A 15467-nucleotide genomic window follows, 5' to 3' on the forward strand; every position below is an offset into this window, starting at 1 on the left:
GAAACAGAAGAAACTAAGAGTCAACCAACACCTCTTCTGACCACGTGGGGACAAATAGCTCTTCTGTGTCGACTCAGAGCCCCCGGCTACTGACCGGGACAATCTGGGTGTCCTGCAGTGCCACTAGCCTCACTAAAGTACACTTTGTTGTGTTTTACACATAGACTGTATAATCAACCCTCTGTGACGTCCGGTTCTCTTTACCCATGCTGCATTGCACCATGTCACAAATGGGCCTGAGAACAAGCGCTCTCTATGTCAATCACAGTTATCCATTTTACCATAGCTGACTTAGTTTATACTAATTTATCATGCTAGTTAATGTGATTTTACATTCAAATCGTATCAAATCTGTCCAAACATCGCTGATTCTTGACTGATCTCCACCCTACATGAGTGCTGCCAGAGCTCAACTAGGACCACCTTGTTGGTCTTAAAGGGGACCTATTATGGCATCTAATACCTATTTAAACAGGCCCCGAGTGTCTTAAAAACAAGCTTTTGATTGTTTTTGCTCAATAAATTAGAAATTCAGCCTCTGATCTTCCCATTCTCTAACCTCTAACACCAAGAGAAGGTCAGTTCGTAAAATTAACAACACAATAAAATGTTCTCTCTTCAAAATACGGAGGATTTATGCTCGGTCGGATCTTATTCGCTCTTATTCACAGGTCATGAGCTTTGCTCCGGAGTCAATACCAAACTAAGTACTAATAAGTAAACTACAGCTAGCCATGGTCTATCGGCCACGTCCCTCCCATGACGAAGGGGTCACTGCCGCACAAGAGGAGCGGCCCAGTCCACACACTGATCTGGCATTTATATAAAACTAATGCATTTCTAATGTGAGGCGTAGCCTTTTGATTGAGAGTCGGTTCAGCCATTATCATGTCCTCATCAGTCGCCGTCAAGCTACGACACTAATCGATGTAATCAGCAGTAAAATGTGGCAAAATAGCATCTGAAACAGGACATTACGCTGTAATCGTCCACCAGTAGCTAACTTGGAATGACATACGTTAGCCTGCAGTATGAAGAAAAATAAGCTTCAAAACAGCTCCGTAAAAAATATTTAGTCTTTGAGATTGACTCGCTGGACCCCAGTGGTCAGTCGAGGAACCGCACATTTTGCTTTTACACGCATGTTAAGGCATGATAACATTGAGACATGCTGCCCCCACGTGGTCGGGGGTGGTATAGCAGCTTATACATGCTGTTTACTAATGTAGTATTTCAGCATTTATACACTAACTTTGACAGTTCGGGACATTCAAAAACTGACACGAGCACCAACATCGGAAAGGACATGATAAATGAAAACGGCTGCTTTGCTTAGCAAGTAACTTCTAAGCAGCTTGTTATAGTGGCACACAGGTGCAAAATACAACAGCCCTAACCCAACACCTGAGGGAAAAAATGAGCTAAATATACACTGCTATAAAATACATCAAAGTAAAGCAAATATTTAAAGAAGAGATGTTTTTTTTTATCTTAAATAGAATGCTGCCATCTGCTTTCCAACATGTATAGAATCAGATTTATTTGGCCAAGTCAGGTCAAACAAGCCAGGGAATTTGACAAATGACAGCTCTTATTAACATATATACAATTTAAAAAGTGAAAGGTGCAGCAGTATGAGGTAGGCATGGTTATTGAAAGGTGCATTGTTACAGCATATGATTGTGGTTGTTATTATTATTATTGCACAGTGATTGATTACTCTGAGACTGAGTGTTGAGAGTTCATCAGAGCAACAGCTTGGGAGAAGAAACTGTAAATACCATACTAATGTAAATACTACATAATACAGGACATAAGAACAGGAATGTGAATTTTCTTTCAAATAGGAAACCATTTGCTGCGTATAAACATAATTTTATGTTGCAGTTACACAACTTTTGAATAGGACGTCATCAAAGGCATGAAAGATAGTCAAAAATTGAGACGATGTGTTTTTTGAGTCTTAAACGAGTCAAAAAGAAGAAAGATTCTAGAGAAAGTTAAAGTTTCGCTCGCTGTACAGTAAATAAACAAATGACAGCTCTTATTAACATACATACAATAAAAAAAGTGAAAGGTGCAGCAGTATGACGTATACATGGTTATTGAAAAGGTACATTGTTACAGCATATAATTGTGGTTATTATTATTGCACAGTGATTGATTACTCTGAGACTCTATGAGTAATGAGAGTTCATCAGAGCAACAGCTTGGGGGAAGAAACTGTAAACACTATACTAATGTAAATACTAACCAAATAGGAACTTCAGAGGAAATATCCTACAGAAAAGGCTAAGAGCACACCAGCTGCAAATAACAGTTTCACCTTTCATATATATATATATATATATATATATATATATTATATATATATATAATAAACAGGAATGTGAATTTTCTTTCAAATATGAAACCATTTGCTGCGTATAAACACAATTTTAAGTAATTATGTTGCAGTTACACAACTTTTGAATAGGATGTCATCAAATGCATTAAAAATATTGTCCAAAATTGAGACGATTTGTGTTTTTTGAGTCTTAAACGAGTCAACAGTTTCACCTTTCATATATATATATATATATATATATATATATATATATATATATATATATATAAAATAAACAGGAATGTGAATTTTCTTTCAAATATGAAACAATTTGCAGCGTATAAACACAATTTTAAGTAATTATATTGCAGTTACACAACTTTGGAATAGGATGTCACCAAATGCATGAAAAATAGTCAAAAATTGAGACGATTTGTGTTTTTTGAGTCTTAAACGAGTCAACAGTTTCACCTTTCTTTTATATATATATATATATATATATATATATATATATATATATATATATATATATAATAAACAGGAATGGGAATTTTCTTTCAAATATGAAACCATTTGCTGCCTATAAACACAATTTTAAGTAATTATGTTGCAGTTACACAACTTTTGAATAGGACGTCTTTAAATGCATGAAAAATAGTCAAAAATTGAGACCATTTGTGTTTTTTTGAGTCTTAAACGAGTCAACAGTTTCACCTTTCTTTTATATATATATATATATATATATATATATAATAAACAGGAATGGGAATTTACTTTCAAATATGAAACCATTTGCTGCGATTAAACACAATTTTAAGTAATTATGTTGCAGTTACACAACTTTTGAATAGGATGTCATCAAATGCACGAAAAATATTGTCAAAAATTGAGACGATTTGTGTTTTTGAGAGGAAAAGTTAAATCATATCAGGTTTACTGGCCAAGTCAGGGAATTTGACTCTGCATGTTTCATTCCCTGTACAGTAAATAGACAAATTGCTCTTATTAACATATAAACAATTTAAAAAAAAAAGAGTGAAAGATGCAGCAGTATGAGGTAGACATGGTTATTGAAAGGCGCATTGTTACAATATATGATTGTGGTTATTATTATTATTATAATAAACAGAGCTGAATTAAATAATGCAATATCCCTTATGCTCCTTTAATGTTATTGTAAAGGAGTTTTGGGTGGTTTTGTGGAGCGTCAGTGCACAGAAAGGTGAGTTTGAGCCCTGGACGGCGTGTGTTTGTTGCTGCAGATGAAGAGGATGTTTCCACCAGCACAAGGCTGTAGCAGCGTTAGCATGTCATAGCTGGCTGCGGGGGCCATTCCTCCAATCAATCAGCCCACAAGCTTCCCAAATCCCATAAATGTCCCACAGAAATACCCTTTTTAAGCTTTTCTAGCCGGGTGCGGGCAGTTTGGGGGTCTGTTGCTGCGTCTTAAACCGTGTGGCTGCTCCCAAACACGTTGTGGCTAAAGGCTGATTTATGGTCCCGCGTTAAATCGACGCAGTGGTACGCGTAAGGGTACGCGTCGACGCGTGCCCATACGCCGTAACCCTACGGCGTAGGCACTGCGTCGATTTAACGCTGAACCATAATTCAGGCTTTAATGGCGAAGAGGAGCCACATAAACGTCGGCTACCAACCTGAGTGAAGCTGAGCCACCTCTTTTCACGGGGTTTCCGTGAATCTCCGTGGGCGTCTGGCCGTCAAACGAAGGCGTCGAGCGGGATTCCTGCTGCTGAATTGCGACCTTAGCGGGTCGAGCGGAGGAGGAGGCGAGCTGGACGGACCGGGGCCAAATGAGGATACTGCGCCTGCGCACGAACCCGATGGCCTCTGCGGCGGCTGCTCCAGGGGGGGGAACAGCGACTCCCGCAGGTCAGACCGAGGTACTGCAAGAGGGGGGTACGTGTGACGTCACCAGTCCGTAGATATTATTTTTTTATTAAACACAATCATAAACAAGAAATCTAAACGTTTTGGTAAGGGTGAGTATTAGGGCCAGGCAGGAGAAAAGATATTTGAGAGGGGATGATTTTTTTTATTGTGCACTTCGAGAAAAAAGTCGTAATGTTGAGAAAAAAGTCATCAACATTTTGACTTTTTTCTCGACATTTTGACTTTTTTCTCGAAATTGTACTTCAACATTAATCTCAACTTTTCGACTTTTTTCTCGACATTTCGACTTTTTTCTCGACATTTTGACTTTTTTCTCAACATTTCGACTTTTTTCTCGACATTTTGACTTTTTTCTTGAAATTGTACTTCAACATTAATCTCGACTTTTCTACTTTTTTCTCGACATTTCAACCTTTTTCTCAAAATTTGGACTTTTTTCCCAACATTTTGACTTTTTTCTCGACATTTCAACTTTTTTCTCAACATTTCGACTTTATTCACGAAATTTTGACATTTTTCTCAACATTTCGACTTTTTTCTCGAAATTCCACTTCAACATTAATCTCAACTTTTCAACTTTTTTCTCAACATTTCGACTTTTTTATCGAAGTGGATAATCAAAATTTTTCATTTTTCTCCACTTCCAACAGTGTATATGATATTTAGCCAGTAAAAGAATGACATTAACTAAGAGAGACACTGATTTCATTTCATTTTCACTTTATTTTGTGTAGAGGGATATTGTAGATTGATAAACATTTTAAAATGTAAATATACACAATTGTAGCCTAAAGGCTAATTTGCATTTACAATCAACATTACACGACACACAATATCAACAACGATTAAAAATCGCACAACACTGCAATTGCAAAATAAAAACCTAAATATTCGTGTCCGACGAAAAGAATCAGCAAGTTAAATATATTTACTGTTGCTACTGAACTGTTCAGTCCTGTCTTTCCCTCAGTGCTGCAGTCTCTAAACCAGACAACATCACAGGTCTCTCTTGTACACTGTGGCAGGGTGGAGAGGTTGACGGGACACGCACCTGTGTCCCATCCACCTGAGTGGCTGCCGCTCTCCACCCTGCCTGCCTTTTATAAGGCAGAGCTGGACAGCAGCAAAGAGGTCGGAGGAGCTGCGGGTATGCTTGTGCACATGTTGGCGGTGATGAGTGAGAAATAAAAGGGTTCTGCACGAAACTCCGTGTCTATCCATCCTTCGGTCGGCCCCGGTAGCACTCGCCCTGCTACATACACCTTTCCTTTGATTGATACTCTTTTGTCACACATCAGATTTTTCTCCAACCATTACAAACCTGCTTGCACACATTTCTTCCCCTGTTTCATTCTCTGTGGCTCTGGACTGTTGACATGAAGTACTTGACAACCGATCATAATGTCATCTGCAAACATCACAGTCCATGTAGATTCCTGTCTAACCTCATCTGTCAGTCTGTCCATCACCACAGCAAACCAGAAAGGGCTCAGAGCTGATCCCTGATGCGGTCTCACCTCCACGCTGAGCTGCTCTGTCACACCTACGGCACACCTCACCACCGTCTTGCAGCTCCCCTACATCTCCTGCAACACTTTATTATACATCTCTTCTACTCCAGACTCCCTCATTCAGTAGCTCCTCTCTCAGTGGCCTGTCCAATGACCAGCAGTAGCGCAGTTTCCATCGTCAACAGCACCAATGATGGTCATTGTTCGCCCCGTCCTCGATGGATCTGGTATTGGTTTCACGGATCTTGAGTTTCAAATGTTTAATTTGGGATAGATTTAACGTCGGCTGCCCTTCCTGACACAACCTTCCGCATTTATCGGTCTTGTGACCCCCTGAGGCTCTTTTATATGAAAATCCCATAAAACCAAATTTAGTTCACAATAGACCATATTAAATGTAATAATAATAATGATGATAATGCTAATAATAATAATAATAATGACGATGACAACGATGATAATAATAACAATAATAATAATAATGATAATAATAATGATGATGATAATGACGACGATGATAATAATAATAATATTAATATTAATATTACCAATAATTATAATAATAATGAACTCAGATATATTGTAAATTACATATAAACGTGAAATGATTGAATGCTTGCCAAAATATATTTGTTTTTTAAATTTATCGTACATTTGAAGCAGTATGATTTTTTTTTTTTTAACCCCTTAGATCTCAAACTCTATGGAGGACTGTAGCACCCTATGTAATAATTTCCTGATAATGTAATAACGCATGAAATTGTAATAAAATTTGCACTTAACTCAATCGAAAATGTAATAAAACCCAATAATGTAATAACTCAACCAATAATGTAATTAAATATCCTGACTGATATTGTAATAACAATTTTACCGATAATGTAATACCTTATTACATTATTGGGAATTTATTACATTTTTAGGTGGGTCTTTTTTTTTTCAAAACTGATAATGTAATACTTGACAGATAATGTAATATATATGTTTATTTTCAGTCCAGAGTTCAACATTTTGTGTTTTAAGAATCTAAGAATATTATATACACTGGATGTGAAACACCAGATTGACTATTGGGTTAAATTGCAGACTTTGACTTCCATACAGTCATACGCAGATATGCAGATAAGAACATTTGCATTTAACTCAATCGAAAATGTAATAAGATCCAATAATGTTATAACTTCACCAATAATGTAATAAAATATCCTGACTGATATTGTAATAACATTTTTGCCGATAAGTAACTCCCTGTTCCCCCTAAGTTACCACCTGTAGCACCCTATAATGTAATAATTTCCTGAAAATGCAATAAAATTTGCACTAAGTAACCCCCGGTACCCACTAAGTTACCCCCAGTACCACCTGTAACACCCTATAATGTAATAATTTCCTGAAAATGTAATAACGCCTGAAAATGCAATAAAATGTGCAGTAAGTAACTCCCAGTTTCCCCTAAATTACCCCCAGAACCCCCTAAGTAATCCCCTGTACTGGATGTAGGTGTTATGAATGCTTATGTACAGTATACCCTCTTCAAATGAAATGTTACCGAAAGTTGTTTTGTTGGTTTGTGGTTGTTTTCATGAGGTAGTGATTTGTTGGAAATCTGTGAAGTGAAGAGGTACGTTTGGGAAAGAGTTACCTAGGGTTTCAAGTGCTGCTCAGAAGCTTATCTGAGCTGGAATTCTGGTCTTCCCAGGAGGTAAGTCCATCACCTACTCAGTAAGAGCAGGATGTAGCTGCATGTCCCTGAGTATCTGCATATCTGCGTATGACTGTATGGAACTCAAAGTCTGCAATTTAACCCAATAGTCAATCTGGTGTTTCACATCCAGTGTATGTAACATTCTTAGATTCTTAAAACACAAAATGTTGAACTCTGGACTGAAAATAAACATATATATTAAATTATCTGTAAAGTATTACATTATCAGTTTTGAAAAAAAAAAGACCCACCTAAAAATGTAATAAATTCCCAATAATGTAATAAGGTATTACATTATCGGTAAAAATTGTATTACAATATCAGTCAGGATATTTTATTACATTATTGGTTAAGTTATTACATTATTGGGTTTTATTACATTTTCGATTGAGTTAAGTGCAAAATTGATTGCATTTTCAGGAAATTATTACATTATAGGGTGCTACAAGGACCAAAACTGACATCATTAAAAATAAAAGCAGAAATATATATATTTAGTTTTTCCTTTTCCTTATTCATGCATTCCTTGTTTTTACATTCCCTCGTCTCCTCTTTTTACTTTACCTTATAATATAACATTTCGGCCTCATTATGAAAATGAGGAGGGCGGGGCTTCTTGGTGCTGCTCCTCTACTATTGGTCAATAAACAGGAAGGAGCAGCATTGGGCCAGAATCCAGACTATTGCGCCCCCGGTGGTGACGCGCTGGGATAAACATACACACCTCACATCGGTGGAAGTGTGTGTTTAAAGCTGCTGTCTCTACCTTGTTGTTTACACCATCACCCTCACTGAATCAATCAATCAATCAATCAATCAATCAATCAATCAATCAATCAATCAATCAATCAAACTATTTATAAAGCACTTTTCATACATATATGTAGCACAAAGTGCTTCACATGTTCAAAAATTGTACAATTTAAAAAGTTAAATCTCTCTCTCTCTCTCTCTCTCTCTCTCTCTCTCTCTCTCTCTCTCTCTCTCTCTCTCTCTCTCTCTCTCTATCTATCTATCTATCTATCTATATATATATATATCTATAACAATTTGTTTTCTGACAAAACAAAACAAAAATATTATATATAATGATAATTATTACACACTAAAATACTTTTATTTCATTTCTTCCATTTACTTTCATGTACTATTGTATTTCTAGGTTTCTGTGCGTGTCCCCTGCTGCTGAAATCCCGACTTTAGGCCCCCGGGGGCCTGTTTTTCCGCGCGTCCCTGAATGCAGCACCTCCTGCAGCTGTTTCCTATTTGACTGATTAACGGAGTGGATTCTGCTTTCGTTAGTTTACAAAGACGCCGCACGGACCTGCGGTCTAAAAGTTTCTGCTTCTGTTTGGTTCACGAGAAATTAGTCCTTTATTTATATAAAAAAAGCAACGACAAAAAACAAACAACCAAACCTTAATGCCTTTAATTTCCAGAAACTGAGGGATGCTGGTGCGCCTGTTTTCATCCCCCTGCGTATTTTATTTAACAAGCTGAGCCAGAGTGAGACTGAAAATGGACGGTAAATAATAACTTTCTTCACGTTTTACCTGCATAACGAGGTAAGAGTTGGGCTACTGTATTCATGCAGGTGTGTTTGCAGATGCAGGGAAGCAGCAGCACTCCTTTGGGGGGGGCGGCCAGAGGAACCAGCACAGCAGGCCGTTCTTCTACGTGCAGCCGCCCTCGCAGCCCTACCAGCTGTACCCGCACTGGCCGCTAGGCGGCGCCTACCCGCCCTATGGGATGCCTGCAGGTACCACACCTGCAAACCATGCTGCAGACACACGGTGCACATGGGCACCATGCAGCCCCCGGGTCTCGCACTCAGAAGGCGCGCCTATTTTTTCCAGTGGCCAGCCGCGGTACTGCAACAGAAAATCCCATGGGGCCCAGAAAGCTTTTTTCCCATAGACCGCAATAGTAAAAGAGAAGCCTCTAAAACTGTTCACAGGACACCTCCAGCTGTAATCACCGGCAATTACTAATCTTTGTATTCTATATTTTTAAGTCATGGACTTTATATCTGTCAAAAATGTTTTATAACGGCCAGAAAAGTCAAAGAAAAGTCTCTTTCTGGGCATGACGTCACGGCTGACGTCACAGCCGTGTCCGTGCATTCCACGGATGTATAATATTAATATATATTATATTATATTACTACATTAATAATATATGTAATACTATACATGTAATAATATACATTAATTAATATATTATTTTAATACATATTATATCAATACTCGCGTCATTGCCATGATGGGAGGCCCCAGAGCATCATGGGAGGTGACTCAACTGCGCATGCTCTATGGGCCCGTGTATGCGGAAGTAAACCCGGAAGTCAGAAATTATTTCGGCGTATGCGCTGGCTGAGCAGAATGCATTGAAATGAATGGGCGGCCATTTTTGATATCCCATCCAGTTAATATTATAGATCCATGGCACCATGTAGCAACTGAAATAGCCTATGCTATCAGCCAAGATGTATAATCTGGTCTACAGGTTTCATAAGCTGTGAGCCATAATCATCAAAATTATAACAAATAAAGGCTTGAAATATCTCACTTTGCATGTAGTGGGAAATAATATATTTGTTAAACCTTTAGTTGAATTTACTGAAACTTTGCTTCACTTTTTTTTGTTTTCTCATTACATTTCGCCCAGTAGTCATATCTTTTAATTCATACATGCGCTGTTGAGCTGTTGCAATTTTTCTTTTTTTGCTCTTTAAATGGAAATTGAAAGGCTTATTTGAATTATTTATTTCTTAGTTATTTATTTTTATACAAATAACTTTTGGTATCTTTTTGTTTATGCCCAAAACAGGGATGTTTTGTTGGACACGAGAATAACTACTGCCATCTTTAAATATCTTTAAAAGTATGAAAACATTAAAGTTTTCAGTTATCATTGCTTTATATACTTTCTTGGGATTAAATTTGCATAAAATACTAAAAACCAAATTCTCAAAAATTAAAAAACCGAAAAACACAGAAAATGGAAAAAATTTAACCGATTTCATACAGAACTGTCTCAGAAAATTAGAATATTGTGATTTTCTGTAATGCAATTACAAAAACAAAAATGTCATACATTCTGGATTCATTACAAATCAATTGAAATATTGCAAACCTTTTATTATTTTAATATTGCTGATCATGGCTTACAGTTTAATAAAACTCAAATATCCTATCTAAAAAAATTAGAATATTCTGGGAATCTTAAACTGTAAGCCATAATCAGCTATATTAAAATAATAAAAGGCTTGCAATATTTCAGTTGATTTGTAATGAATCCAGAATGTATGACATTTTTGTTTTTTTAATTGCATTACAGAAAATAAAGAACTTTATCACAATATTCTAATTTTCTGAGACAGTCCTGTATGTTTGCTGCCTTTGATCTGTTTGATATTTCTGACCCACAGAATGTTTCTGAGAGCAGTTCTATCAGCATTCTGGGAGCTGATTGGTCCTTACAGCATCATTAGCTGCCAATACTTGCTGTTGAATCTCAATATAATACTAGTATTAATATGTTGCATAGCTACAGTCATATAATTTAGGCAACAGCTCAAAAAACAGTTTTAATAACACTAACCCAAATCGATATGGGATCTAATCAAATCCTGATCGATTCTGAATCTTAAGAATCGGAATCGAACCGATTCTTGACATTTGAATCGATCCCCAGCCTTAGTTTCAAGGGACGGGTGGTACGCAGTCCCCTGATGAATAATCCAGGTGAATCTAATGTCTTTTCCACGTCTCAGGTTTTAATTATGGCCGTCCCTGCATGCAGCCGTACCCCTACATGCCCTACCCCGGCTTCGTTTTACCCCAGGCGCCCATCTACCCCATGGACTACCGGCGCATGTTTGAGCCCCGCTTCCACGCCCCGGCCTGGGGCGACTCGCCCCGCCAGCAGCAGCAGCAGCAGGGCCACCGGCGCCGGGAGACGGCCTGCTCCGAGGCCCAGACGGAGCCCAGCGACGCCATCACCAAGCTCCTCGAGTGCCTGGACAAGATCCGGGCCTCCGACCTGCAGGGCGCCGACCGGGAGCTGGACTCGGGCATGTTTTCTCCGGGGGAGGATAAACACGGGGAGCAGGGCCGCGGCGTGCCCTCGGCCTCCGGCGACAGCTGCCTGGAGTCGACCTCCGCCACCCTCGGTGACCCGGAGTCCGGCCAGATGCTGCTGGAGCCGCTGAGCCCCGGCGGCTGCTGGCTGGGAGGCCTGGAGGAGGAGCTCCCCCTCGACAGCTCCTCCGTCCACGAGGAGAGACGCTCGGCGTCGGACGGACACTTCCTTGTCGAGGAGAAGGACGCCGCCACGGATGTCCAGTCAGATTTGTCACTGAGCGACCCGGGCGCTGCCAGAGGCGAAGAGCTCCTGAAGGCAGCGCCGCCGCTGTCCCATCGCGCCAGTCAGTCGTCGCCGGTGAAGGACGGCGACCTATCGGAGGGCGACGGGAGCTGCCAGATCCTCAAGCTTCCCTTCGACCCCGCGGCCGCCGAAGCCGGGCAGCTGTCGTCCTCGTCCGCCCCGTACTACTACAACTACCTCTCCATGCAGACGACGCACGAGCGCATGAGCGTGCTCAGCCCGTCGCTGGACGAGCTCTCCTCCCGGGACGAAGTGTTCTCCACCGACCTGGAAGACGTGGACCTCTTCCCCAAGGCCGTCTACGCCGGCCGCAGGCTGTCGGAGGTCATCGGGTCACCGTCGGCGGCCCACGACGAGGAGGTGTGGCTGCCGCACCTGAAGGGCGTGGTGTGCGCCTGCTGCGGGAAAGGCCTGGCCAAGGGTCCGGGCCGGACCAGGGCCGGCGGCTCCAAGATGTACTGGGACGACGGCGGCGACTCGGAGGACGACGGGCGCTTCGGCCGCGGCTGTGAGCGGCCCGTCAGGGTGGTGGTGAGGAAGCACGCCGCCCACAGGAAGGCCGCCGCCCCCCCGCCCAGGCACGCCGCCCGGCACTGGTGTAAGAGAGGCCAGTACCAGGAGGGAGCCGACGCCGCGGAGCCGGAGGGAAGCCGCGGCGCCTGCAAGCACGAGGCGGGCGGCGGCGAGTCTGCAGAGCTGGACGGAGGAGAGCAGCAGTGTCGGACCTGTCAAGGTACGTCTCTATCGCTGCGTCCGAAATCGCATACTTCCACCCTAATGAGTATGCAAAATGAGTGTGCGAGATTTTTGAGTGCGTCCGAAACATTAGAACGTACTCAATAGTATGCTCTATCCATACTCATTCCAGAGAATTCTTTGAGTGTGGATTGATGGACACTAGCCGAGCAGAAACTTCCCGCAATGCAGCAGCGTTTGGTTGCTAAGTGATACGTATATGTCATAAGTATAATAATATTATTACATAACATTAATATTATGATATTCGTATATAATATTATATAATGTCATCTTGTTTCTTCCTCCCTACGGCAGGAAGTGACGTGTGCGCTCTTAATAGTACGTCCGAATTAATGCACACTAGGACTGTGCCATTAATCGATTTTAAATCTAAATCGGATTTATTAATCAAGACAATGTTAAAAAAAGGAAAATTGTAAAATCGATTTTCCTCTCGCATCTAGTCTAGTCATCTTTGTTTGGTCAAGAACATTGTAAATGTTGTCACTTTACTAAACCCAAGGAGGATTTACAGTATCTTTCAGTTGCACTTCATTCCCAATAGGGAAATTTGTTTGCTATTTTTCTTTAAAGATAAAATATTTGAAAAATCGGGTTTTCAGAGAAAAAAAATCGGGTTTTATTTTTGTCCAAAATCGCCCAGCCCTAATGCACACTACTGATATTTACTCAAAAGTGTGGCGAATTTAAGTATACTTTTTAGTACGGGATTTCGGACGCACCCTATGTCTCTGCTGGGGGGTTTTAATGTGGGGATTGGTGTGAGCAACCCACCGGAGGTTTGATTCCCCCCTCAGACAGAGTCTGCAGAGAGAACCTGACCACGGCCGAGCAGAGCCGCTGGGCGGACGGAGACGTGGTCCCCAGGAGGAGACCGGCGACCCCCATGCCGCGCCACGGTAACGCCACACTCCGCAGCACAAGATTAAGACAGGACCGAAATTCACTCTATTTAATCCTTAAATAACAAGTATTTTTAATTAGTATATTAGTCTTGGGTCAGGATCACTGCAGCAGACGTTTGCTGTCGGTTATGTAAACTCATGAACATAGCTGTCAAGTTTTTTTGGATTTTAAAATAAGGGAAATATTCCTGCCCAACCGAGGTCCAGTATCTCACTTTTTAAGACATGTTTACAAGAAAATCTTGTAAACATCTAAAATCTACCTGTCAAACATTTACAAACAACAACTATGTGCTCAGAATCTGACAGGCCGACCTTTGACATTGTGGACATTCCTTTGTATGTAATTCCTATAATAAAAGTCTAAATGAAAACACAAAAAGGAATTAAAGCATGTGTATTTATTAAATATTTTCAGTTTATATACACATTGATTTGTCTTCAAGTGAAACATTTACATTTCACTCATGTGGCTCTCTGGTGCTGCTGAGGGACATCGTTCTTCCACCGTGAGACACAAAAATCTCAGTTATAAATGGCAGAAATGCCTTCTTTGTCGTTACATCCATCCATCAGATTTGTTGTTCTGAGTTTGTTCCCGTTGTCGCCACTAACCTCGCGAGAACTGCCACCCAGGATGCAGCAGGTGGCAGTTCTCGCAAGGTTAGTGAGGGATAAAGAGGGATAAAATACGGCAGTTTCCCGGCCAAAACGGAGACTTGACAGGTATGCTCATGAAGGCATTGTTCCTCTGAAATGGCGTTTGTGCACCAGAAACCGTTGAGCACGTGTCGTATTTGTGAGACTGTATTGAAGCAGAGGACCGGAGAGACTGGTTGCAATCGACAACATTCTTCCATCGTTACTGATTTACTTCTGCTGCATTGCTCCTCTCACGTGCACGGATCTCTCATTGCAAGATCAGAAATTGGTTTAATTTACCTTCCGGCAGATGCAAGGTCATCTAGACTGTAAAGATGGTAACTCCAGTTTATAAAGGAATGCTTTGGTGTGGGAGAAACGTACTATTGCACGCAAAGACGGAGAAACCCTCCTGATTGTTGAGCGCTTTTAATTTGTATAAAGTCGGGTCCAGCTGGTTTTCTTCCTGGAGTCCTCATTCTGGTCCTCCCCAGTATCTGAGTAGTCATGACAACCAAAGCAGGTTATGTTTCCAAAGATGAGTGGGACAGAAGATATTTGAGAATAAGGGGTTAAAGGGCAACAAGGAAGATGAGTTTGGAGCTGCAGGTGGACGTCCTGGACCTCCAGCATCTCTACGTGGAGAATTCAGGTGGTTATTGGGGCTGTAGTCGTGGGGATCTCTTTTTACTCCTGAGTAATCTACACTGAAACAATGGTATTACCTTCTGTGGATGAATAAAGTATTCACCTGATCAGGTCATTTTGAAGCTTTTAGAAAACTGAGTTCAAGTCCACAAAAAATCTGCTGACCACTTCTAGGAAAGAAGTTTAGTTGACTTCCTCCCTTAGCAGTAACGGTGAGATTTGCACCATGTGGAAACCCTAATGATGTTTATGTATCTGGAATCTGCTTAGCGTTGCTGTAAATCACTAACAACTGTTTACTTGTCCCACGTTCTGCTGGCCGGCCAGAGACGAGTGCTCAGTGGAAGCTGATGTACCAAAGACCCAGAGATGAAACCCGTGAAGAGCCACCGCAGTGGGAGAGAGGTAGTTTACCTCGTTTTAACGTCCCAGATCTGTCGATGCATGTTTCTGTTCCTCTCAACACGTGCCCCCCCCCCTTCAGGCTCAGCTGTGAGAGGAGAACCCAGATGATGACGTTTCCCAACCGACTTTTGACCAAACCATGTTGAACTGTAGGTGGAAGCCGACGAACCTCCTGCAGCAGGTGGAAACTAAAGTCTCAGAGCCGTTTCTAATGCCTGTCTCTGCCCCCAGGTCCCCCCTAAAGGTTTGGAGCACCAGGTGAAATG

General features: G+C 41.1%; 2 protein-coding genes across 2 annotated transcripts in view; one reads left to right on the forward strand and one right to left on the reverse strand.

Moving 5' to 3' along the window:
- The window catches only part of kbtbd2 (kelch repeat and BTB (POZ) domain containing 2), an 18524-nt gene extending 14397 nt beyond the window's left edge, over positions 1-4127 (reverse strand). Inside the window, exon 1 of the mRNA XM_061713544.1 lies at positions 3982-4127. The gene's annotated coding sequence lies outside the window, so the exon portion shown is untranslated. The remainder of the gene's footprint in view (positions 1-3981) is intronic.
- Positions 1-15236, forward strand: part of buc (bucky ball) — a gene marked incomplete at its 3' end in the record, with an annotated part of 17138 nt that extends 1902 nt beyond the window's left edge. Inside the window, exons 3-7 of the mRNA XM_061713568.1 lie at positions 4055-4227; positions 9060-9212; positions 11229-12575; positions 13399-13500; positions 15124-15236. Of these exons, the coding sequence (XP_061569552.1) occupies positions 4055-4227; positions 9060-9212; positions 11229-12575; positions 13399-13500; positions 15124-15236 (1888 nt within the window). The remainder of the gene's footprint in view (positions 1-4054; positions 4228-9059; positions 9213-11228; positions 12576-13398; positions 13501-15123) is intronic.
- Positions 15237-15467: the final 231 nt, after the last annotated feature.

This window comes from Cololabis saira, chromosome 22, assembly GCF_033807715.1.
Source record: "Cololabis saira isolate AMF1-May2022 chromosome 22, fColSai1.1, whole genome shotgun sequence".
Classification (NCBI taxonomy): Eukaryota; Metazoa; Chordata; class Actinopteri; order Beloniformes; family Belonidae; genus Cololabis; species Cololabis saira.